The sequence below is a fragment of the Macaca mulatta genome, chromosome 3 (genome assembly GCF_049350105.2).
Source record: "Macaca mulatta isolate MMU2019108-1 chromosome 3, T2T-MMU8v2.0, whole genome shotgun sequence".
In the NCBI taxonomy this organism is placed as follows: Eukaryota; Metazoa; Chordata; class Mammalia; order Primates; family Cercopithecidae; genus Macaca; species Macaca mulatta.
Window position 1 is genome coordinate 162910101 of NC_133408.1, and position 25591 is coordinate 162935691.

At 35.7% G+C, this 25591-nt stretch overlaps 1 protein-coding gene across 1 annotated transcript in view; it reads right to left on the bottom strand.

The window, feature by feature from the left end:
* Positions 1-6072: 6072 nt before the first annotated feature.
* The window catches only part of SLC13A1 (solute carrier family 13 member 1), a 92420-nt gene continuing 72901 nt past the window's right edge, over positions 6073-25591 (bottom strand). The window contains exons 9-15 of the mRNA XM_001085242.5: positions 22084-22182; positions 21539-21640; positions 18297-18403; positions 15868-15977; positions 11772-11933; positions 9843-9980; positions 6073-8058 (exon numbers count right to left, since the gene is read on the bottom strand). Coding sequence (XP_001085242.2) covers positions 7921-8058; positions 9843-9980; positions 11772-11933; positions 15868-15977; positions 18297-18403; positions 21539-21640; positions 22084-22182 — 856 coding nt within the window. The 3' untranslated portion in view covers positions 6073-7920. The remainder of the gene's footprint in view (positions 8059-9842; positions 9981-11771; positions 11934-15867; positions 15978-18296; positions 18404-21538; positions 21641-22083; positions 22183-25591) is intronic.

The following is a 25591-nucleotide window of genomic DNA, read 5'->3' on the forward strand; positions in this document are numbered from 1 at the left end:
TGGTTAAATGTTTAATAAAAGCGGTGTTATTGGGCATTTTGGTTTTAATCTTCATCAAAAAGGAAAGCTTTAACCTTAACCCTAATTATAATTATTAATCTTATTTCAGACTGGATACTGGATACTGAACTAGATATTGAACACTATTAAGTTTAATGTCTATTCTAGGTCTTTTGCTGACACTTTATTTTTCTTAAGGAGTTTATTTTATTTTTTAGTTTTTTAACTTTCATTTTAGGTTCAAGGGTATATGTGCAGGTTTTTTTATATAGGCAAATTGCATGTCATAGGGGTTTGGTGTACAGATTATTTTGCCACCCAGGTAATAAGCATAGTACCTGAATGGCAGATTTCTGATCCTCACACCATTTCCCTCTCACCTTAAGTAGGGCCCTGTGTCTGTTGTTCACTTCTTTATGTCCATATGTACTCAGTGTTTAGCTCCCACTCATAAGTGAGAACATGCAGTATTTGGTTTTCACTTCCTGCATTAGTATGCTTAGAATAATGGGCTCTAGCTCCATCAATGTTGCTGCAGGAGACATGATCCCATTCTTTTTAATGGCTGTATAGTATTCCATGGTGTATATGTACCACATTCTCTTTATCCAGTCTACTGTTGATGAGCATTTAGGTTGATTCTATGTCTTTGCTGTTGTGAATGATGCTGCCATGAACATATCTGTGCCTGTGTCTTTATGGTAGAATGATGTATATTTCTTTGGGTGTATACTCAATAATGGGATTGCTGGCCGGGCGTGGTGGCTCACGCCTGTAATCCCAGCACTTTGGGAGGCCGAGGTGGGCGGATCACAAGGTCAGGAGATCCAGACCATGGTGAAACCCCGTCTCTACTAAAAATAGAAAAAATTAGCCGGGCGCAGGGGCGGGCGCCTGTAGTCCCAGCTACTCGGGAGGCTGAGGCAGGAGAATGGCGTGAACCCGGGAGGCGGAGCTTGCAGTGAGCCGAGATTGCGCCACTGCACTCCAGCCTGGGCGACAGAGTGAGACTCCGTCTCAAAAAAAAAAAAAAAAAAAAAAAAAAAAAAAAAAAAAAAATAATGGGATTGCTGTGTTGAATGGTAATTCTGCTTTGAGTTCTTTGAGAAATCGCCAAACTGCTTTGCACAATGGCTGAGCTCATTACATTCCCACCAGCAGTATATAAATGATCCCTTTCTTTGCAACCTTGCTAGCATCTGTTATTTATTGACTTTTTAATAAAAGCCATTCTGACTGGTGTTAGATTGTTATCTCATTCTGGTTTTATTTTGCATTTCTCTAATGATTAGTGATGTTGAGCACTTTTTCATATTCTTCTTGGTTTGGCTGTGTGTATGTCTTCTTTTGAGAAGTGTCTGTTCTTGTCCCTTGCCCACTTTTTAACGGGGTTGTTCAATTTTTGTTGTTGATTTAAGTTCCTTATACATGCTGGATATTAGATCATTGTCAGATGCATAGTTTGCAAGTATTTTCTCCCATTCTGTGGGTTGCCGTTCACTCTGTTGGTAGTTTCTTTTGCTGTGCAGAGGTCTTTAGTTGAATTAGGTACCAATTGTCAATTCTTATTTTTGTTGCAATTGCTTTTGGCATCTTCATCATCTTTGCTAGGTCCTATGTCAAGAATGGTATTGCCTAGGTTGTCTCCCAGGGGTTTTATGGTTTTCATAATTACATTTAAGTCTTTAATCCATCTTGAGTTGATTTTTGTATATGGTATAAGGAAGAGGTCCAGTTTCAATCTTCTACCTATGGCTAATCAGTTATCCCAGCACCGCTTCTTAAATGGGGAGTTATTTCCCCGTTGTTTATTTTTGTCAACTTTGTCAAAGATCAGATGGTTGTAGGTGTCCAGCATTATTTATATTCTGTTCCATTGGTCTATGTGTCTGTTTTGTGCCAGTACCATGCTGTTTTGATTACTGTAGCCTTGTAATATAGTTTGCAGTTGGGTAATGTGGTATCTTCAGCTTTGTTCTTTTTGTTTAAGAATACTTTAGCTATTTAGGCTCTTTTTTGGTTCCATATTAATTTTAAATATTTTTTTCTAATTTTAAGTATGGGTGGAGTCATTGGAGAAGCCCAAGAAGCAGCCTCTTTTAGCCCACACTCCTTCTGGTTTCAATTTGAAGAGCTACTGTCCTATCTGCTGCAGTGCACTGGGGTGCAGGGGCAAGCAGCAAGGGATGACCCCCCCCCAAGTTCATTCCTGGGCATTGGTGGTGCCCACTTTCAGCAGCTGGTGCTGTGCTCATGTTTTCTCTGACCCAGTGCTTCAGTGGGCTGCACTCCACCCCCTTCTTAAGGGTAATCTGCACTGAGGGTTAGATCCCCAGGAAAGAGGGGACACCTTCTTCGCACTCCTTAGAGCTGGTGGAGCACTGTCCCCCAGCTGACCAAGAGAACAGGCTGGGCACCCAGCAATGGCACACGGAAACCATTTCCAAGTCATAAAGCTGAGTCTGGCTGCAAGCCTCACTGACCAGGAGAAACCTTGTCTTCAGCAATTCGCCTCCTGCTCCAGTCCTGCAATGGGAGAGAACCTAATTTCAGTGCCTACTGCTAGGGCACTCTCCATACTTGCCACTCAGTTCTGGACATGGGAGCCCTTCCCCTACTCCAGGGCAAGTTCTCCAATCTCTGACCTTAGATGAAAATGCCTGCATGACTGCCACTGCCAGGTCTCCAAGTGATGACTGTATATGAACCTGGATTAAAAATGGCATCCTTTTCTCAGTCTCAGGTCTTGGAGAATGCCTGCTGCTTTTCCTGATGTCTTTCCCTCTCTTCATCTCTCAGCCTTTCCCCAAGTTAGCTCCAGAAATTGGGAGAAACAGGGTGCTCTCCCTTGGCCTGGGTTGTATAGAACCTTAGTGAAAAGGTGAGTCACAGAGGGTAACTGACAGTTCCTCTCACATACCGGGGCTTCACTCATTTTTATCAGCCAAATGTTATCATGGGGTTGCTTGCCCACTTTATCCTACCCAGGGTCTTGGGTGTTCTTTGCTATTTCAGTGAATTCCCATTTTCTTTCCTGAATCAAAGCTCATAGAGTTGATCTTTATGTACTATTTTGATATTTCCAAGTGGCTGAGGCATGCTGAAAGCCTCTAATCCACAGTCTTGGAAAAACTGACTCTCCTATTAATATTTTAAAAATTCTCAGTCACTATATTTTTGATTATGCCTCCTTTATTCTTTTTATCATATATTCCTGGAATTCTGATTAAATATTTGTTACATTTCCCATTCTCAATTTATTTTTCTTAACCTCCCTCTCAGAGTTCCACCTTTTGTCTCTCTCTGTGCTGTATTCTCATTAATGTGTTGGAATGTGTCTTCCAGTTCACACACTTTATTTTTTGGTTTGCATAATGTGCTATTTAATCTATTATGGTTTTAATTTAAATTAGTATACTTTTCACTGCTAAAATTTCTGATACCTTTTTAGTTCTCTTTGGTTACTTTTCACAGTTTGTTATTTGTATTTGTTTTGTATTGTTGCTTTAACAAATTCTACAAATATATAGGCTGAAAATAAAACTCATTATTATCTTAAAGTTCTGTTGATTTGAAGTTCAGAACAAGTTTCATGGGACTAAAATTATAGTGTCTTCAGGGCTTCATTTCTTATTGGAGACTCTTAGGTTGAATCTGCTCCCAGGCTCATGAAGGTTGTTGGCAGAATTCAGTCACATGCAACTGTAGGAGTGAGGTCCCTGTCTCCTTGCTGGGTTTCAGCTAGGGGTCATTCTCAACTTCTAGAGGCTTCCTGCACACCCTGGCTTGCAGTCCCTTTTATCTTCAAAGCCAGCAATTGTGGTTTGAGCCTTCTTATGCATCACATCTCTCTGACTTCTCATTGTGTTTCATCTTGCCTATCTGACTCTTCTGTCATCTTCGTTTGCTTTTAAGTGCTCATTTGGTCACATTGTGCACACCTGTATAATTTAGGATAATCTCTCTATTTTAATGTTAGCTGATTAGTAACCTTAATCACATCGGTAAAGTCCCTTTACAGCAGTACGTATGTTAGTGTTTGATTGAATAACCACTAGACAGAAATCTTAGGGGTACCTTTTTAGAATTCTGTTTACCATATGTATGTTTCCAAACATTATACATCCTCATTTTATATTCTATATTTGATAATTGTAATATCTGTTGCCCTTGTAACTTGGATCTCTTTCTTTTGGTTATCTTGGCTCCTGCACATTGTGCATTATGTTCTGATATAATTCGTAAGTTTTGATTAAAATCTCACATGAAGTTTAGCCTTAGTAGTTTTTTAAGCCCCTGATTGAAAAAGGTCATCCTTCTTTTCCCAGGTACTTGAGAATACTACCAACTCAAAATTGTTTTAAAATAGGGTTTCAGATTAAGTCCAACTCTTTCCCCTGCTCTGTTATCTGCCCTGCCCCCAACACACACATTGGTATTGAGACTTTAGGCTTCCTCCACCTAGTGTGTAAACCAAAATATGAAAGTTCTCCTGATATTTTCCTCTATGTGGTGAGATTTTTCCCTAATTCACACTCTCACTAAGAATATAGTCCTTTGGGATCCTTACCCTACATTGGTTTCCATCCAGCCTTAACTTGGTTAGACCCTAGCTTTGTCTTCTATGCCTATGAACCCATTAAGCGATCTCTAGGGATCAGCAGTTACCACCTTCAGTTCTTGCTTAAATCTCTGGATTCTTGTTTGTGCTTCATCTTTCTCTTCTGAGGACTTCCAATTTTTCTTGTAGACACAATTGTGTTATCCAGTATTTCTTATTATTTAGCTTCAGAAAGATCCCACCCCGTATCTGTACCACTATACTATCAGTAAGAAACTTCCCTTTATTTCTTTTTTAAAACCCTGTTTTTTTTCTTTCCAGACAAATATAGATTCCCATATTTGGAAAAACCTTTTAATTTCTGCCTCCCTTATATGTTATTTTTACTGTTTACTTCTTGATTAATATGGTCTTGCCTCTATAATGGGGGCCTGGGATTTTGGTATTGCATTCCCAAAACTTACCTAGTAAGTTTTTACTGAACAATTTGATTCATCTAGAAATAACATGATTAATACTGCCCTGGAGTAATAATTTTAACTATTTCATTTTTTAGATTATGCTAGAATAATAAAACTGACACTGTTTGTTCAGCTTTACTCTAGCATTCCTAATCCAATCCTTGCCCTACTAAAATTTTTTCATTTGGTAAAATGCACATACTCAAGCAAAAATAAAATTCATTAACTAAACCAATAAAATTTTAGAACAGAAATGCCATCACAAAGACTCTTATATTTAGCCATGATAGAGATACAGTAATATATCTAATACTCCTTGACACATAATAATACATGGTACACATGTCAAGATACAATCAACGTGCCATGATATCGTTTTGTCAGTATTTGCTAATAATATTCATTAGTACTACTGTCTAAAATTATGTACCTCCCAGGCTGGAAAAAGAAAGCTTTGGACACCATGGTGAAAATATTGCACACATCTGAGAGAAAAGAAGTCTGAACTGTAGAGATGCTGACTTGTACAGCAGCAGTTGAGGTGAGTGAAAGATATACATATGCCAGTGCAGCCTTCCAAATGCCTGTATGAACAGACAGTAAGTAGGCACTTAGTACAATTGCTGCTATTATCTAGACAAGATCCAATCCTAAGGAAGATGTTGAAATTCAAAGTGACAAAGATTTCTAGTTAACCTCTAAGTAATGATTAAGATAATGACAAAAACACTATCTACCATAGAGTGGCAGGACAAAGGATTTTTGATCATCTGTTTAGAGTTGCTTCTGGAAACTTTCAAAGACAGTATGCAACTCTCAAAATAAAAGAACTTGACAACTTTAATGTAAATGGAACAAATGTGAAATGGGTCATTTAAGTTATTTTTGATATGTCAAACATAAAGCTGTGGTAAGAGAACTATACCACTCAATTGAACAAATTTTCACTAAGTATTATTTTTCATATACTCAGCTGGCAGCTGTTGGAAGTAATTCATTAAAGTTATCCAAGCTGAAATGTTTACATTATTTTATTGAGACCAAAACTTATTATAATTTGAAAAGTCATTTTATTTTTTCATAATAAAAATGCATCCATGATCTGACGCAATTCAGCAGTGATAAATTGAATGACTAGAAAAAAGCAGAAATGTAATAAATACTGCAGATTTTAAATACATGTGTAAAATATAAAGGAACAAGTGAATAGAATAAACATAGAAGAGTTATACAAAGCAGCAATATTATAATTTAAGCTTTACATGGACAAATTTTTCTTTGAAGAAATGATTAATTTTTTGCATTGGCCCATTAATAAATATAGATACATAATGAACATGGACAATTAATAATGTATATGTTAAAAAGAAATATTATTTTAAAAACCCTCTTTACTATATTTAGTTTCAAGAATAAGTTTGTAAATAATCTTATTTGAATAAAAAATGACAAGGTCAGTAACATCTAGAAAGTGCCAATGAAGATTAAAAATAGCAAAGGTTTATTTTTTGCTTTGTCTTTCATTGTATTTTTAGTGTGAGAATTGCTATGATATAACATCTGCATCTTTTGCTAACTGTGCACATTACTCTGTTTTTGATCATTTTTCCTTTAGGTGAATTTTGGAATGCCAATAGCACTTACTATTTTAAAAATTTATTTATTGATATAGAATATTTGTACATATTTTGGGGGTGTATATGATATTTTGATACCTGTATACAATGTGTAATGGTCACATCAGGGTAATTGGAAACTCACTCTTTTTCACATTCTGACTTCTAGAAGACTATTCTTATCCTACTTTTGTTTAAATGTTTCGTTTTTTTCTTTTTGATTTGCTCTTAAATGATTTATTTATCTCTTTTGTAATATGTCAGCAGTTTTCATTCTTATTCTTTTTTTCCTTATTTTTTTCCTTTTTTCATTGCACTGTTTACATAATGGAGTTATGTGATTTTTCTATGTCTGTATACACAGTGATAATTCATTTAGATTTCTACATCTCTTTATTTTTAACATATGACATTATGCATTTCTGAACTAAGATAAGCAAAGTTGTTACTCATATACAAAACTGTGTTAATAGTTTTATAGTGTTTAGTTTTCCTTTCTAACAATACTGTATTAATAGTGCAAATCATAGCAAGACTTATCCATAGCTCTACAAAATGAATTTCTCAGTGTGCCAATATCATAAAAGTATGAATTATATTACTCTAACTGTAGAGTTCAGTAGAAATAAATCTTATCTATAAGTTTTCTGTTATTTAGTATATTCAGCCATAATTTTGGAATTACTGCTTCAATCTCAACTTTCATATTACATGTATATATTAAGAATAATCCAATTGGATTTTTTAAATGAGGAAGTGCACATATCATTTAGATTAAACTTTTCTCTGTGTCACCAGATGACCATGGCTTTGATTTCTCAGCAAATTCTCTTGAACAACACTGCAGAAATGATTTATCCAAGTACCGAATTAACTTGTATATCTTATTTTCTATTTTTAGTTTCATGGGAAGTTTCTGAAATAATAAATTGCATTTAAAATGTTACATTGAATTCCAGCTGTAAGATGAAACAAATGCTCTAATCTCTTTAAAGGTCAAGTTATAAATTATTCTTATGATGAAGCAAGTTGCAGATGGTTCATGAGCAAAATCTCAAACGTGGGCTTCTTGATGAAGGCACATAGATGGTCTTTAGTTGCACCACAATAACTAATATTGACTCTGAGTTATAACAGCAGGTTTCCGGTATTCATGGGAATTGCAGCAGCTATACCATAACTGATTTAAATTTGTGTCATTAGTTATTTACAGCCACATTTTACAGTCAATTATTAATGCCTTCCAGAAACTACCACAAGATAGTCAGAACTTTTGTGCTTATTATGGCATGGTCTCATTACTCATAGCAGGAGCCCACGAAGGGTAAGTGTAGAGGTCAAACATGGGTACAATCCAGGTACATATGCCAAGCATAACCACAGCAACACCAACAATGTTGACACCAAGTCCAGCTTTAACCTTGAACAGGAAAAAGCATAAATGTCAGTGTCCCAAAAGAAAGCCTACAGGAGATTAGAATCCTGTTGTAGAAAGTATATGCTGGATTTACATGCATCCTAAATGATTAGTAAAAATTGCCATTTTTAAAAAATTGTACTTTAAGTTCTAGGGTACATGTGCACAACGTGCAGGTTTGTTACATATGTATACACGTGCCATGTTGGTGTGTTGCACCCATTAACTCATCATTTCTTAAATCCAGGGGTTCTTCTCCATTCATAGCAAGAGAAAAATCTGTCCCTAACTAAACATCATTGAGTTGAAGACTCTCAGAGAAGTTCCTCTTAGGAATATACCTAAGTAATTCTGATTAGAGGAAAATCGCTTAGAAATCTGCCATTTCATGTTAAATCAGAATTTCAGTTTTGTGGTTTTATATTTCAATGAATAAGATTCAGGACACCATATGACAACTGTATCTTTTATATTTGCTCAACATGATTATTAATTTAACCTTAATATCTTTCTTAGCGTTCTCATGGTTTTAGCTCTTATATCATTATTCTACAGTCCATTAAACAATCTCAGAGTTGCTTTGTATCTATTAAAATAAAAATTGGCAAACTACTGCCCTTGATTTGTTTTGGTAAATAAAGTTTTATTGGACTACAACTATGCTTATTTGTTTACATATTTTCTTTGCTTTCATGATACAATGGCAGAGTTGAGTAGTTGTGACAGAGATGGCCCCACAGAGCCTCAAATATCATCTGCCCTTTTACAGAGAGAATGTGCTTACTCCTGCATTCTCTGCATTAAAACATGGAACTCTGAAGCCAAAGAGGAATACCGAGCAAGGATGATAACAGATGCCCTCTTCCCTGTCCATGCAAGCCAGCCACTTGTTTATCTCAGAATCCTAGTTTTATCCTTTTTAATACACATACATCCGGCATTACTTATATTGTATTGTGCACATTTTCCTTACCAAATGGATATTATGTTATTTTTGTGTACAGGCAGTTCTAGAATGTTTATGTTGCAGGGGCTTAGGAACAGCGGTCTGTGTGAAAGAAAGGGAGCTGGGATTTGCCTTGAAACTGTATTTTGCATAGGAAGCTCACTGAATTTACTTTGGCTATATTATCGTTTGGGTTGGTTTGGAAATAGGTGATGAAGATGTGGAAACTACTAGAATATTCTCAAGCCAGTTTTTATAAAGTACTGAATATTCTGCAAGTATTTTTGTATCTGGCAAAAATGTGCATGCTTTATCAGTGAAATTCTTCATTATTGTTTGCTTGTGTTTTCATGTTAGGTCCTGGTATTGAAATCAAAACAAGAAAGATACTTTTTCATCAGTCAGGCACTGACCCCGTGTCTCATTCAGAGGAAATGTTGGTCGCATAAATGTTTGTGATAGCAAACTACAGTGTTGTTTTGGTTGCTGGATTTCTTTAACCCTGTTTCTTCCTTTTGCCTAGATCAGTTTGGATCCTAGTGTTGACTTGTAAGTTTACGCTGTCGTGTGGAGCATGTTCAGTGCTCTTTTCCTTCTTCCAAAGCATTACTGATGCTTTCAACATCTCTCTGTTTGTGACCATAAATTTTAATGGCATGTTCACTTCTGATTATCACTCTTGAAAATAATTCTGTGATTAGTCATGCACACCCCTTCATAAACAGAACTCAGGCCATGCTTTTCCTGGTGGTTGACTGGTGTTTAAAAGGGAAGATAACTCAAGACATGGCACACACCAAGATGTGTGTTGGTTCTGATAGTATTTTTTCAGCTAACTCACCATGTCAATGACTTTCAGATGACCATATGAAAAGACAATAGCATTGGGTGGATTTGCTACTGGTAGGAGGAATGCAAACGAAGTACATAGAGTAGAAGGTATCAGAATATAAAGAGGGTTCACGTGAATGGCTTCAGCCTGTTGTAAGAGATAAAAAGGAGTCTGAGTAAAATTTTGAAGGTAGACACCAAACATAAAAAAATGAACAAATGTATTACAATAAGCCTTCCCAGAAGCAGGTTGAAACATAATGACATAAAATTATACACATTATTGCAGTTATAACTTGAAGAATATTTTTAAGAAAATACCTCATCCTCTTATTGTTTGTATAGTTATGGATGCCCACTTAAACATTATAGTCCAGTTCATTTAGAAAATAAAATATTATTTATTCCAGAAACTAAATAAAAAGAGCAATCATTTATTACTTATCTACTGCTAGGTGCTGTGCTAAATGTTTACATACATGTATATATTCATATAGTTACACATAATATAGTTCATATATAATACAAAATATAATAAATGTCATATATATTCAATTTTTACAATGATCTTATGAGATGGTTACTATAACCTCAAATAACATAAAGAAATGGAGGCCCAGAGAGGCTAAAGTAACTTGTCCGAGCATGCAGCTGGTGAGCAACAGAGCTCAAATAGGTTCTCAAGTCCCTGTGGCTCTAGCACTTCTCATTACACTACTAACTTTACTGCCTCTGTGATATATGCAGTTCAAGATTTGCTTAGGCATCATCACATAGGAAGGTTACTACCATTCTTAAATCAACACATAATTTTCTAATTCTTCCATGTTAAGAACAATTAGAAAAAACAACAGAAAAAAATACAAAATGATATTGTACCAATATTCACAGCCTACATGTTTTCTACTTTCAATCTGCAGCTTAAGAACATCAACATATGCCCTTTGAGCTTGTAGTGGCACAATTCCAGAAAGACAATTCTTCTTAATTTAAAGTGCTTTCCTTTCACCAAACCCATCCATCCCAATAAGAAAAACATTTTACTTAAAGCTGTTTCTTGTAATTGCTACCTAAATGGAGAAAAGAAGAAAAGACATTCTTTCCCTCTCTCTCTCTCTCGGCAAACCCCTTACTTTTAAAAAAAATTATTCCCTGGGCAGTAGAAAACTGTGTCTAAAGATATTTAAGCCTGAAGCCTGAAGTGTGAGCCTAGTTTTTCATTCATTTGCAAATCACTTATATTAACCACTTCTCAGAAATTTAGGAACAATGTTTGAGAGGCAAAAGTGTCAGTGGTAGAGATCTAAATACTTAAGTTACCAGCAAACACTGAATTCCACGTCTTATATCTGAAATGGATCTTGTCTGACCGTCTCTCTTATTTATAAAGGAAAAAACTGGACTGAGAAAAAGTAACATCACGCTGCTTGAACATGAAAACTTAAAAACAGTTACCTAGAGTGAAGGTCCTCTGAAAACATTAATACAAATAAAGATCACCCTATAAGTTACTTACAGGAGGCCCATTTAGATAAAAAAAGATTCCATATCACAGCCTGAGAACCAGCATTCCAAAGCAGAACACTGCTCTTAATGAAGAGTAAGGCCGGGCGCGGTGGCTCAAGCCTGTAATCCCAGCACTTTGGGAGGCCGAGACGGGCGGATCACGAGGTCAGGAGATCGAGACCATCCTGGCTAACACGGTGAAACCCCGTCTCTACTAAAAAATACAAAAAACTAGCCGGGTATGGTGGCGGGTGCCTGTAGTCCCAGCTACTTGGGAGGCTGAGGCAGGAGAATGGCGTGAACCCGGGAGGCGGAGCTTGCAATGAGCTGAGATCCGGCCATTGCACTCCAGCCTGGGCAGCAGAGCGAGACTCCATCTCAAAAAAAAAAAAAAAAAATGAAGAGTAAAAATGGGAATAAATGAGATACTCACCAATGGAGATAATATTGGGAGAAGGAGTGTAATGGTAGCTGGATTGCTGGCTACCTCAGTTAAAGATGTGACCATTAAAGAAGATATCAGAATTATTAGCCATACTGGTAATGAACCCAGAGGAGATAATTTATTTCCTATCCAATTAGATAATCCGGACTCCTAAAAAACAAATTTGCAATATTTGTTATTCATGAATAATTCTTTGTAATCAGACACAATAAAATCCATAAAAAGCATTATTTGCTTTGAAAACTCACTTTCTAAAATATAATTTTAATCTCTCATTTTTCTGTGGTTTGATAGGTCTGGGTGGCTTTGGTAGGAAGGAGCTATTGCTCAGTCTTATTTTAACACTATGAACGTGGTTTAGGTTTGAAATGTAGTCCCACTTTTTTCAATTACATTTTAATTTTATCTAATTTATATATGTGGATATTTTAATAGATCATATAGAGGGCTTTAAGAGAAGAGCAGGCCTTCTGATTTACCTCTCTCTATTCCTAAGTTATATTCTGCAGAGGCGACAACCTTCAACCCTTATTAGCCATTTATAACTAGCTATATTTAGGTATTCATAGTTACCTTTTAAAATAATATTTTAATTATGATTTTTTGCTTACTTTTAAAATTTAGACATTATTTGCTGACTTTCTAATATGTGATAATTCAGCTCTCTTACACCATCCACCAAACACATATTTTTTGTTTCTTCATTCCTCCACACTCACATATTAACATTTTTGGTTAAATCAATATTTAATGTTTACCACTATGATTAAATAAATATTGTTCATAGCTATACCACTTAGCATACTATCAGTACATTTACTCTACTCTTCCTTCCCCACAAGAAATAACTATCTCATCATTCTATTTGCTTAGTTTTCCAAGTACCTATCACTAATTCATCTGAAATTAAAACTAAAAAACTCCCCACAAATAGATAAACATATCAGGTAATTGGTGTCATTTCATGTTCCCTCATAGCAATATCTATTCTGGAATATTTCCTCCTCCTGCTCCATTTGGCTTAGTTTAATCTTTAAATCTATTCTTTAAATCCCTTTAAATCTATTCTTTAAAACCCTTTAAATCTATTCAACTGTTGTTGTTCTGGGACCCCTCTTTATTATCATATTATGACTTTCCTTCTCCTCCCCACTTTGTGGGAATCATTTTTTAATCTACTCTTTTGCATTGGGGAAGCATTTCCTTTTATAACTTCCTGAGAATTGGTATAAGAGTCTTTGCATGCTGAAAACCTTTTGCTTTTCTTTTCCCACTGTTCTTATTGTTTTGCATTTGTAGAATTCTAGGTTCAAAATAATTATAACTCCACACTTTTAAGCCATTACTCCATTTCCTGTGGTTTCCAGTTGGATTCTTTAGAAGCCTGATCATATTCTACTCTTCGATTCATTATACATAGTGCAGAAAAACTGGCTATACTCAGATTAGCAAGTATGTTGGTCTGTGTTTCTCCCTACATAGAAGGGAAAATCCTCCTTTTGTGAAATTTCAATGAGCTATTGCATGTATGAATCTTTATGACAACTAGAAGTGGCATAAGAAATACTCTAATTACGAGCAGTATATTCTCAGATCAAAAGCTGGCACAGAAATTCCCAGATGTGAGTACCAGATATCATGCGTGGTTTTGGCTTGTATTTTTGTTTATCTGCTTGTTTTTGCCTATGATTTTTAGGTAGAAAAAGATTATCCACCATTTTAGTCACATTGACAAAAATTAATCCTAGAATAGGTATACTTTAAGAATAGGTTTTATCTATGTCTAATGAGATGTGGAAATGATTATACTACATATTGTTTCCCCTACCTGTAGGCCACTGAAATCGTATCTTCATCCCCACGGTTCCAAAATTCTACATAAAGTGCTTTGGTGTTGGGTACTTAGTAGCTCTCTCAGTCCAGAATCTCAAAGTCTCTAGCTCTAAGAAATTTCTTTTGTTATTTTGTGGAAATGTTCTTCCTTTCTATTTTTTTTCCCTTTTTTATGAAATGCCTATTAGTTGACTGTTGAACATTTTGGATTGATGTTCTAATGTTCTTATCTCTTTGTGAGCCAGTGTCTCATTGACTCAATTTTGCTACAAAGTAAATCTCAATTTTCTATAAGGGAGGATAGAGAACAACAGCAGGACTGGGGAAAGTATCTGGGAGGCCCATAGATTTTTATACACTTTTTAAGCCATCCTCCAAATTCAGCTCTGGCTTTTACTCTAGCTTTCAGAGTTATTTGTTGCCTCCAATTCCTGAGGTCTGCCAGGATGGTACAGATAACCAGCATGTTTCTTGTTGGCTCTTTGTTTTGCCAGGCTGTATGTTTCATATTTCACTATTTTTCTATTTGTACAAAGTCAGTTCCTCTCAAATGTCCTCTTTCCATGTTCTAAATATGATCAACATTTCTTGCCTTTTCTTATCCCTGTCATATAGTCTTTATGGATTGACATGTTTTTGTTGTTATTGCAATGTTAGCGGATATCTGAAATAAAAAATAAATCTTTCATGTTTAACCTAGGAGAGAAAATTTTAGGAATGTATGGAAATTGAAGAGCAGATATTCACTGATAAGAATTTGAAATTGTCTATCTGCTCATGAGAAAGAAATCATGTTAAAACAAAAACCAAGGGGCATTTAAGAGAAAAGTAATTTCAATGAGGTGAATTCCACAGTAGTTGCTGTTTCACTGTTCTGTTCCCAACTAGAAAGGTTATCTGGTTCTGGACACTTGCCAGACTAATTACAATTTGGAATAAAAGTTTTGAAAAATAATTGCCTCCAAATTTTTTACAGTCCAGTTTTTAGGGGGATATTTGTCCACAGCCATACCCTTGAAGCTCATGGCTTCAATCTGGCCACTTAGAGGTAGAGTTATACCGGGTATCCTGTAGACATTTGGCTCTGTATACGGAGATTTTTATAGCAAACTAGACCTCCCTCTCTGGATTCTCAAATTCTTCTACTGAGAGAACCTTGTGCATCAGACTGAGTCCACACCTTTTCATTTCCTCAGATTTGTATGCTAGGGTCTGGCTGATGCTTTCAAAATCACTTTGAGTGTCTAGGATCCAATCCAGACACATAATTCTGTGCTGAAAAATTGTCAATAAAATTAGAAGCACAGGAGTATTTTCCAGTAAGTTACTCCTCTTCTTCAGGAAGAAGAGGAGAGACAGTGATTTGTCTTGAGAAGCATAGAAATTTAACCTCCTGGGAGTCAAAGGGCTGAACATGGAACCTCTCTCACCATTCTGTTCAATTTGATGACTGAGGAAGGAAATGGAAGAGCCATAAGCTTTGAATATTTCAAATAAGTCTATGGAAACCAGAATGAGTCATTTTTAATTAATCTAGGAGTAATCAATTTTCATGGAATTTTGGGAGAAGATAATTTTCTTCCAACAACTCTACAAAGACCAGGGCAATTACGAGGGATGAGGGCCTTCTCAAACTGCTGCTTTGTATCAGCTGGATAGATAGGTCAAATAAAGTCAACCAACATCTCATGGTGTTTTTATTTCTTCCTAAGATTAGATGTAATATAATGTTAGAAAGGGTTATGTGAATTTTTCTCCAGACTTTATTCAATAAACATTTACTAAGTATCTTTAATGCTAATATTATTTCTAATTCTCTTTTTTATTTAACAGCAAATAGCATCATGATATACTGAAGTCCAAGAGCTACTCAAATTCATCATGAAATAAGGTAAAGGCATAAGCAAACAAAAAGTATATTTCATTAGGAGTCACTTTACATATTTTCATATACATTTTTCCTTACTAGTCTTCTAATACTATTTCATAAATTTAAAATTTTAATCTTTTTTTTATTATTTCTTTTGACATTCTTGAGCACCATAAAAACTATGTTTTTTGCTTGCAGCCTGTAACATTTCTTGAACTCTGAACTCACCTCATTTGTGTGGTATATTCACGGCATAGCTAGCAAAATTTGCAACATTAAAATGACAGAGTGAAATTGAATATGCCCAAAGATTGAATGTCTCTGTGCTCTTCTTTTGAACAGTCTAGTTAATTGTTAAATATCTTACACACAGAGTATTACCTCACAGCCATCTGCCAGGGCAAACCCTCCACCAACAAGAATGGCTATATCCCAGGGCATGAATGACTGGAATTCTTTCCAAGTAATCAGTGGAGAGTAATCAAAAGCAACTGCAAAACAAAAATCCTACAGTTACACATTGCTTAAAATATTACAATATGACATTTACTTCAGCATCCTAAGTAGCCATCTTACAGGAAGTTTGTAATATTCCTATATTGTTTTTAAAGAGGGGAATTAATCTGGAGTTTGAGTAATTTCCACCTGGACTAGATGGAACGTTCTACTATAAAAAAGAAAAAAACTCTATAACTTAGAAAAATCCTTCTCGTAATATTATAGAATATATTTCAATAAATTATAACATTGTCACTTATAATTGTACTCATTCATTCACTCACTCATTCATTTATTCATTCCACTAACATCTTTGCCAACTGTGAATAGCACAGTGTATTAGACTATAGTAATCTTTGCTATGCAAAATGTCCATAATATTCCATTGGTTCTAAGAGCATCTTGTAGCATTTTAATTATATCCATTAATATTTGAACATTTTATTAGATTTTTAGTCATAAGGAGGATCATGATAGATTCACCAAGATTTCAGTTTAAAAATGATTCAGGATTCAGATTAAATAAAGTATTATTTGTGAGGTCCTTAAAGTGCTTACAAAAGGATTATCATAAAGATTTCTCTTTTGGCTTCTGACCTCTCCATTGCTTTGTTGATAAATAAGTTCATTTAAGGACATATTCTGCCCATTTAACATGTGTATAACAGGCAGCCTTCTACATGTTAAGATTTTAAGTTTACTAATCAGCTTCTTTCCTATCACCTTCCCCCAATTCCAAACCTAACCCATCCTCACTGATGACTGAAATTATGTCACCAGGTTTCTTACTTTAAGGTCATATATCTTGTTAAAATGTAAACATCTCTGAAATGTGCCTCTTATTTAAAATTTAACATATTATGTATTATTTGTCATTTTTAAGTCTTGTATGAATGAGTTTAGCAGGGAGAAGAGGTTTTGAAGAATGAGAGGAGAGAGAAAGGTGGGTAGCAGCAAGTCTCTTTCTAAGGGAGGGAATTCAGATGTGGAAACCAGGGAAGCTAAAGCCAAACATGGATTCCTCAGACTTGCCACCACCGGACCTCAGGGCTTTAACTGCAATGGTCAGAGTCCTTGGGGTCTCATAGGAATCAATGCTCCATATTGCATCACCTCCTTAACACACATTGAGATATTCTAATCTCAAGTGAAAAACAAAATACATTTGTTTCTTTGCTGTGCTGGTCACATATGTCCTGGAAATCTGACACATTAGTCATTTATGGATTCTGACAAGAATCAGGTGGGCCAACACAACTACATAAATCCCAGTTCCATCCCCATAAGAACAAACAAAACCACAAGTCTACTAGTTTATTTCCAGACAATTACAAATTAGTTGTCCCACCTTGACAAGATAGGAATCTGACTACTCAAAACATGCTGCGTTGTAAAGCAAAGACATGGATGAATCCTGTGTTTAAAAAGTGAGTGTGTGTTGAGAGGATGGTATGCTCAGGCAGATGTGCACACTTCTTTGTTCATGTGTTGTAAATACAATGAATGCTGTTGCGGAATACCTTTTCTTTATTTTTATTACTATCATTATTTTTAGAGACCGAGTCTCCCTCTGTTGCCCAGAGCAGTGGCACAACCATAGCTCACTACAGCCTCCAACTCCTGGGCTCAAGTGATCCTCCTGCGTTGGCCTCCAGAGTAGCTAGGACTACAGGTGTGTGCCACCACACCTGGCTAATTTTTTAAATTTTTTGAAAGAGCTGGGGTCTCACCATGCTGCCGAGGCTTGTTTCAAACTACTGGCCTCAAGTGATCCTCCTGCCTCAGTCTCCCAAAGTGCTGTGATTGCAGGTGTGAGCCACCACACAAGGCCCTTTTATTTCAGCTGTGATCCTAGGATATGGCTGTATGAGGTTGATTTAGCTTTTGTTCCAGAACTACTTTGAGAATGTAAATAATCTTTCTCTTGAAATTCATCACCTTTTTAGAACCTGTGCATTCATTACCAAGGTATGAAGCAGTGTCTTCCAATTTCTTTTTCCTATGTTTGCCAATAGTAAGATTAATTTTGAAATGGGTTTACCATGGGTCAAATAGTATTGCTTGTAGCAGAGCCCTAGCCATGATACAAAAGGAAATCTACTTCTCACTTTTGCAAAGTAAGATGATCTGTCTTGCAGGTGGAAGACGTGCTGGCTTGAAGATAGCATTGCAGTTTGCAAATAGGGCATGCTAGGCCAGGGGTTGTGCCAGCATAGACTTTCTTTCTGCTCTAGGTGCCAAGCAAAACCAATGGAATTTTATAATTTTTGCTCTTCTGTTAAATTTATGCAGAATTATAAATGATACTCAACCAATTTCTCCTGTAGGTGTAGTTTTTGTCAATCTCTTAGCTGGAATGAGAAAGAATAGCAGCCCTATAAGTAAAGCAACAGTTGAATCTGTAGCAAAACCAGGGTACCTGTAAAAGGGACAAATACGTATATTAAAAATAGCATCAAGAATTTAAATGAGCTAAAACACCAATTTTGCTAATAACATATCAGTAGTAGGTTATTATCAGTATTAGGTGGTGTAGGTTATTTATTCTCGATAATCTGCCCTAAAATATATGGATTCCCAATTAAATGACATAACACTAAAAACAATAATCTCAGACCGTAGTCCTATTGTTCCCATATGTCTCTTCTTATTTTCAATACCACGTATACATATACTGACATACTAGGCCAAAGTGGCAAATTTCCCTTTTAGATAAGCTTACAATTTGTTAAACAATTTCTTCTTTGAATTATTTAATTTAATTATATTGATCAAGATTTGAAGTTGAAACATTGCTAGAGCAGAGAAAGCCCCATGTAATTGATTTATAGCATCCTTCTATTAAATTGTGGCAAGGCATGATGTTTCTGTGATCCCCTAAAACTCTTCTATAAATTGTGAAAAGGAATTGATCTGTTTTCTGAGATATCACACCTGCTTCTGTGGTTATAGGCTCTAACTATATCATACAAATGAAAACAACCTACTTAATGCTTTGTACAACATGAAATTCAATCAAGAATATTAATTGTTGGAGTGGTTTAGCCAATGCTCACAAACGATCACCGTATAAATTAAGGCTGATTCAGGAACAGACGGGGTCTTAGAATCACCAGACCGTTGTAACAAATAAGACAGGTTCCCAGAAGTCTCAACAGTAAAGAACCTGGAGACCAGGTGTAACTGAAACAGGTATTAATAATTATAATTTAGTTTTAAAAGTCAGCAATATTAACTAGTGCATTTCTGTAGCCTGAGAAGAAATATGTACCATGCTAAAGATTCTTTTACTATCTTGTAACTCAGTAATGTGTACACACTACAGAAGCTTCTCTACTTCTATAATTTACTTGAAAAATCCAAAAAGCCAAACAAATGCTGTATCTTTCTCAATCTAGCAATTTTTAAAGCAGTCTACTTTCTTTAAGTATAGACACATTTTCTTTCATTATTAGTTAAAAATCTACCTTACCATAATTTATCCTACAAACTGGACCGATACTTATAATTTTATTATACCTTGTTTCTTTTATTTCAGTATAATTTTTGGTTGAATGTTTGGCAAATTGGGCCAGGCATCATGTAACCAGATTTTGTTTTATATAAAAAGACACATTGAAATCAGTCCAGGTACAAACAGATGGAATGAAAACATTAGGTGGTAGCTATAAATATTGATATATCATGTTAGCTTTAGAAATTCTTAATGCCTGAAACTCTACATAACAAATATATCCTACAAAATATATACATTAAATTAAATCAAGGCATAAATACTGAAATAATTTATTTTCAAAGTACTTTAAAATTATTCTTATCATATTATAACTTATATTTAGTTTGTCAGGAAAGCAGTTAGTTTGTCTCAGCATTAGAAACTATTAAGCTTATGCAAATTTTATTTGTTTTGGGTTTGTCAATTAGATTTATATTTTAAAATCCCATCCTCTCTCAAACCTTTGTTCCTTTCCTATTGTTTTCTCTCAGAATTGTAGGTGGCATGAGTGCCTGCTCATAGCCAATACACTGCTTTCCTTCTACAAACAAAACATCTCCTGTTTCTTCCTATAAGAAACAGAAATTAGAAGCTGATTATATTGAATTTCCTATTGGGATTTCTGCCTGGGCTTTATTAACTATCATCTGATTTCATTTAATTCTTACACACTGGTGTTTAGATAAAGACTCTCCCTGTCTAGGATGACAGAAGTTGGATTTTAAAAGGGGAAAGCATTATTTTTTATATTGATCTAGATCCTACCATAAAACCACAAAGTACTAATTAAATATTACATAATAATTTGATTTAAATAATTGGATATCTAAACCTCTCAAAAAGAGAAGTTTTATTTCTGAGGGAATCAAACAGTTTATAAAAATGAAGCCGATCCTTTAAAACATACCACCATATTGCATTGCTTGACTTGTGCGGTCATTAGGAATTTGGATTCAGACTTCGCACCCTTTAGAAACATTGGCAATGCCTATAAAACCAGAAGGTTCTGATTCAAGGAGGGAAGAATTTCTTTATTCTATGTGGGCAAAATACATATGACCTAAACAATTTTGGTTTATACCCCAAAATACAAAAAAAAAAAATTATTTTTTGCTGGGGAATGTGAGATAGGAAGTTCAAGTAAGACATGTGCTGAATTTGGAAATTAGAGTAGTTCAGTGAAAGATTGGGAACACAAATCTCACAACCAAATTATTTATTTTGACATGTAGGATGGTCCTTAATTTAGAAAATTATGCTGTACTCTTCCCCCTCACTTTACACGACTCAGCAATTGACTACTGGTGTATAAGACACTGAGATATAAAATTAACTCTGACCTAGCTTCTAGCATCAGCTTTTAAAATCAGTCTTATTATTTCTTCAGAAATTCCTTATCTATGAAATGGAGGCTGGGCTGAACTTATAGTGAACCAGTGCAAAAATGTAAATAAATGAAGAAAAAGACAAGATATTAAACCAAACAAATAGTCCTCCACAGAATTAAAAAACAAAGTGGGTAAAAGTCACATAATATAAATTTATATCAGATTATTAAGAGGCATTGAGTGGTACTTATTTCACATAATAACATTAGTATAGCACTTCCTATAGGGAGAAGGCCAGCACTATTCTAAATGCTATAATTATCTCCGTCTTACAGATGAAGACACCGAGAATTAAGTGACTTGTCTAAAGTAAGTGGATGAATCAGGAATGGAACCCAAGCAGTGTGGCTCTGAAATCTATGCTCCCTACTACCACAGAACATAGCCTTTCTACATATTAGATTTCTAATTTTGTAGGGATGGGAATAATTTTGTCTAATGGACTTTGCCTTTTAGTAACAGAGTAAGTAGTATGGTTATGCTTCCTGTGCTCTTATCCTAGATCTCATTCCTTATAATTTTTTTCCTGAAAATATTAGAATTTAAAATATCTTTTCAAGGGAAAGAAAGAAAAATACCTCATCCAATCTTTCAGAATTACAGGAACCACATAGGAGAGAAGCAGAGTATAAAACAGGAAGGGCTGACAAACATAGCATGCAAAACTTACTCTGAAAAAAGTGCAGACCAACCAGGAACAAATCCAGGATCTCTACTAAACCATAGCAGAGCCATTAGAATGAAGAGGACCAAGGTCACAATTTCTTGATACCTGTGGAAAAATTCCAACGGCATCATTTCTTATTTTCTAAGTCAGGACATTTGTAGAAATTCCTTGGGCTATTGTCAGGAGTGAGCTCAGTAGAACACTAAACACTGTAAGAACTAGATGTGTCAATAATTTGAGAGCATCAGTGCAGTTTGAAAAAGCCCTTACTCCTCTTTGGGGTCTCTCAGCTTCTTTTCATTTTACCTGGCAAATTTTAGTTAGCAGGGTATGTGTTTTATCATGTTGAGTTATAGTCTGTAATCTCCATAGCTTAGCAAATTTGGGGCCCTAATCAAGTGTTATGAATATCTTGCAAGCAATTATGTGCTTGTTTGCTTTTCAACAGCTACTTGCAGTATAAACAGCATTTCTCTCTTCTCTCTCTCTCTCTCTCTGTGTGTGTGTGTGTGTGTGTGTGTGTGTGTGTGTGTGTGTGTGTGTCTTACCTTATTGGCCCAAGCTTTTGGTATTCTTGCTTAATCACCTCAGCACAAGCTTTTTGTTGGACTGTTTTGGTTTTGCCACATTTGAACATCTCCTTAAAACTGCAAAGAATAATTAAGCCCGTAAACAAGAAATTCTTTTACTACCACCTCGCTGTAAGGAAGATATTTTTGCAAAACGTCATCATCTTCATGCAATATGAATTTCCCTTCATGCAATATGAATCTACCTGTTAATAACAGATATCTGTGCTTTTCACCTCTATCTCCATCTCCTTTTTTGAATGTCTTCTGTCTTTTCTGTTTTTGCCTGGTTTGCTCACTTTTTCATGTTCTATTTTCATTGCATATTTTCTATGACGTCCTTTACCAATCTCTTCCTTTTTCCAAGTTATTTTGTACCATTGAAATTTTGCCATGTGCTACTTATCTCTAACTAACATTTTATTATGTACTGGATCTTATATATTTAAAATGTATTTATTGTGTATCTTGGTTGTTAATTGTTCCATGCATATAAGTTTTAGCCCACTAGTTAAATTATTTGAGGGCAGGGAGAGTGACGTGATCATAGATGTTTTCTTTGGTCTGCTATCTCTGAACACTGCTACCTCTGAATATACAAAGTAAATACTTGACCCATCAATCCAATAGTACCTTTGGCAAATGTATGAGACAGTTGGGGTCAGATCCATGAATTTTCACAAAGTATGCTAAACTTGAGTTTTACACTAGTGTGGGGACTGATCATGGTCAGAGACTAAGCCTAGTCTTAGAAGTAAAATAAACTCACCTTAAATACCATTTGACCCAGCATTCCAATTACTTGGTATTTACCCAAAGGAATATAAGTCATTCTGTTATAATAATACATGCATGCATATGTTCACTGCAGCACTATTCACAATAGCAAAGACATGGAATCAACCCAAATGCCTATCAGTGATAGACTGGATAAAGAAAATTGGTACATATACACTATGGAATACTATGCAGCCACAACAAGGAATGAGATCATGTCCTTTGCAGGGACATGCATGGAGCTGGAAGTCATTATCCTCAGTAAACTTACACAGTAACAGAAAACCAAACACTGCATGTTCTCACTCATACGTGGGAGCTGAACAATGAGAACACATGGACCCAGGGAGAAGAATAACACACACTGGGGCCTGTCAGGGGTGTGGAGGGAGGGAGAGCATCAAGATAAATAGGTAATGGATGCGGGGCTTAATATGTAGGTGATGGGTTGATAGGTGCAACAAACCATCATGGCACATGTTTGTCTGTATAACAAACCTGCACATCCTGCACATGTATCACGGAACTTAAGATAAAATTTAAAAAAGAAGTAAAACTCTATTACATTTTTTCTTTAAGTTTCTCTAGTCATATGTCCTAAAAGCACCCACAACATAATCTTTCTGTTTATTTCCAATAGTAACTGCCACTTTTTATCGTTTTCAGCAGCTTGTTTTAGTGATCTCTTTCCTTACTAATTTTCTGTCCTGAAGACCAGTGTCTTCAAAACAGAACAGTTTTTGTGAAATACTGTTCTAGATGTAGATTTTTAAAAAAATTCTTCCAGAGGAAGAACGAAATGAGAAAATGGCTAGATTCTTATGGATTATCTCTTGGAATGTTTGTGAGTAGCTCAGTTAGTTTACATTTTGTGTGAGTATAGACAGAAAGGACATTTTCTTCTGTAAAATAGCTGGGGCAAGCCTATACATTCATAATCACCCTCGTGCATACACCTCAATGCCTGAATGTGAGTGAATGGACAGTGCAACATTTATGATCAATTAGGAAATAATTGCTTTTTTGCAATCTCAGTTAAATTACTGACTAGTGTCAGTCTCAAACTTTTACCCCTTGTCATGAGTCATAACATAAATACTACTATTGTAAGAAACTAATCTATGGGCCACCTAGGGAGCAATCTGTAGAAGAGAAAATCATAGTTAAAGAAAGAGATGGGTCTCCTTAGAAACAATTTTCCACCTAGTACCTTGCATATGTAGTTTATCATTTTGGTTGCAGACAATAAATAGTTAAGTCGAAAGCCAAATTGGCTTTGCTACAAATGAAGGTTAATGCCTTCACAAAGGAACTGACAAAGCCTATGACAATGCATCAAACTCTCCATTTACATAAGTTCAATGGCACTGACAGATGAGCTCCTCTTCTCAGGTATGTTGGGGTCATTTATAATGGGTGAGTTAACTGTGTTAATAGCCAACACACAAATCAGAATGTATGCTAGTCTGCCAGGGGAGTGGCTGATAATTTCCATCTGTCAATCTAAAATCTCTGGAGGTAAACACCTTGGCAGACGGAAACGGACACTGAAAAATTAGCTGGAGCATGAAGCTGTGCAGTGTCTAACAGATAGTGGACACCAAGGGGACTGTTTAAACATATCACTGATCATGATTTCCGGACTTTACCTAGTGTATGCATTTCATGGGATTTTGTTTTTCCTCATTGAGAGCACATTTCAATATATTTGCCTTTTATGTTCTTAATTTCTCCTTTTTAAGTGGTGTGCCATTTTAAAATAATGACAATGGTTGCATATATATTTTATAAAGTCATTAAATGTAGCAATGAAGAACCTGAGACTCTTTTGACTTGGGATTGCCATCTCCTGTATCCTGCATTGCTACCTGCACAATTGAATAGTCCCCAAAGGCTTGGATTTCCTGAAAGGGGCACTTAGTATGCAGCTGGCCTCTCCCCATTGATGCCCACCTGCTGAAGTCAGTGACATTCTACACATTTGCTTCAGCAGGAGGACTGCCACATGCTGCTCCCACAATCTGGATAGAATTATTTTTTAAATCATCAGTACCATCTTCTCACTACTAATAAAACCATGGCAATTCTGGAGAAAAAGCAGAAAGAGGAATCAAGAAGGGAGAATGTCAGTCCTCATATAACTAGGAATGGAAACCATGGCCACAGGCATGGAACCTCATCTGATTTCAGCATTTTTCTTTTCTTTTCTTTTCTTTTCTTTCTTTCTTTTTTTTTTTTTTTTTTTTTTTTTTTCACTTTTGTTCTTGTCACATAGGCTGGAGTGCAATGGTACAATCTTGGCTCACCGCAACCTCCGCCTCCCAGGTTCAAGCGATTCTCCTGCCTCAGCCTCCTGAGTAGCTGGGATTACAGGCCTGCCACCTTGCCCAACTAATTTTTGTATTTTTGGTAGAGAAGGGGTTTCACCATGTTGGCCAGGCTGGTCTCGAACTGCTGACCTCAGGAGATACACCCTACCAGCCTCCCAAAGCATTTCGCTTTTCAAAGGAAATATGCATAGTTGGCTTCAGTCTCTCTGGTTTGATGAATAACATGCTGTTTTATTCATAGGTCCTTGAAATTATTTAAATAAAACCCCACAAAAATAAATTTGAGTTGTTTTGTTTTTCAGGAAAAAAAAATACTCAAGATTTGATATACAGCGACTTCAACTTTTAGGAGTATTGTTAAATGAGTAGAAATTACAGGC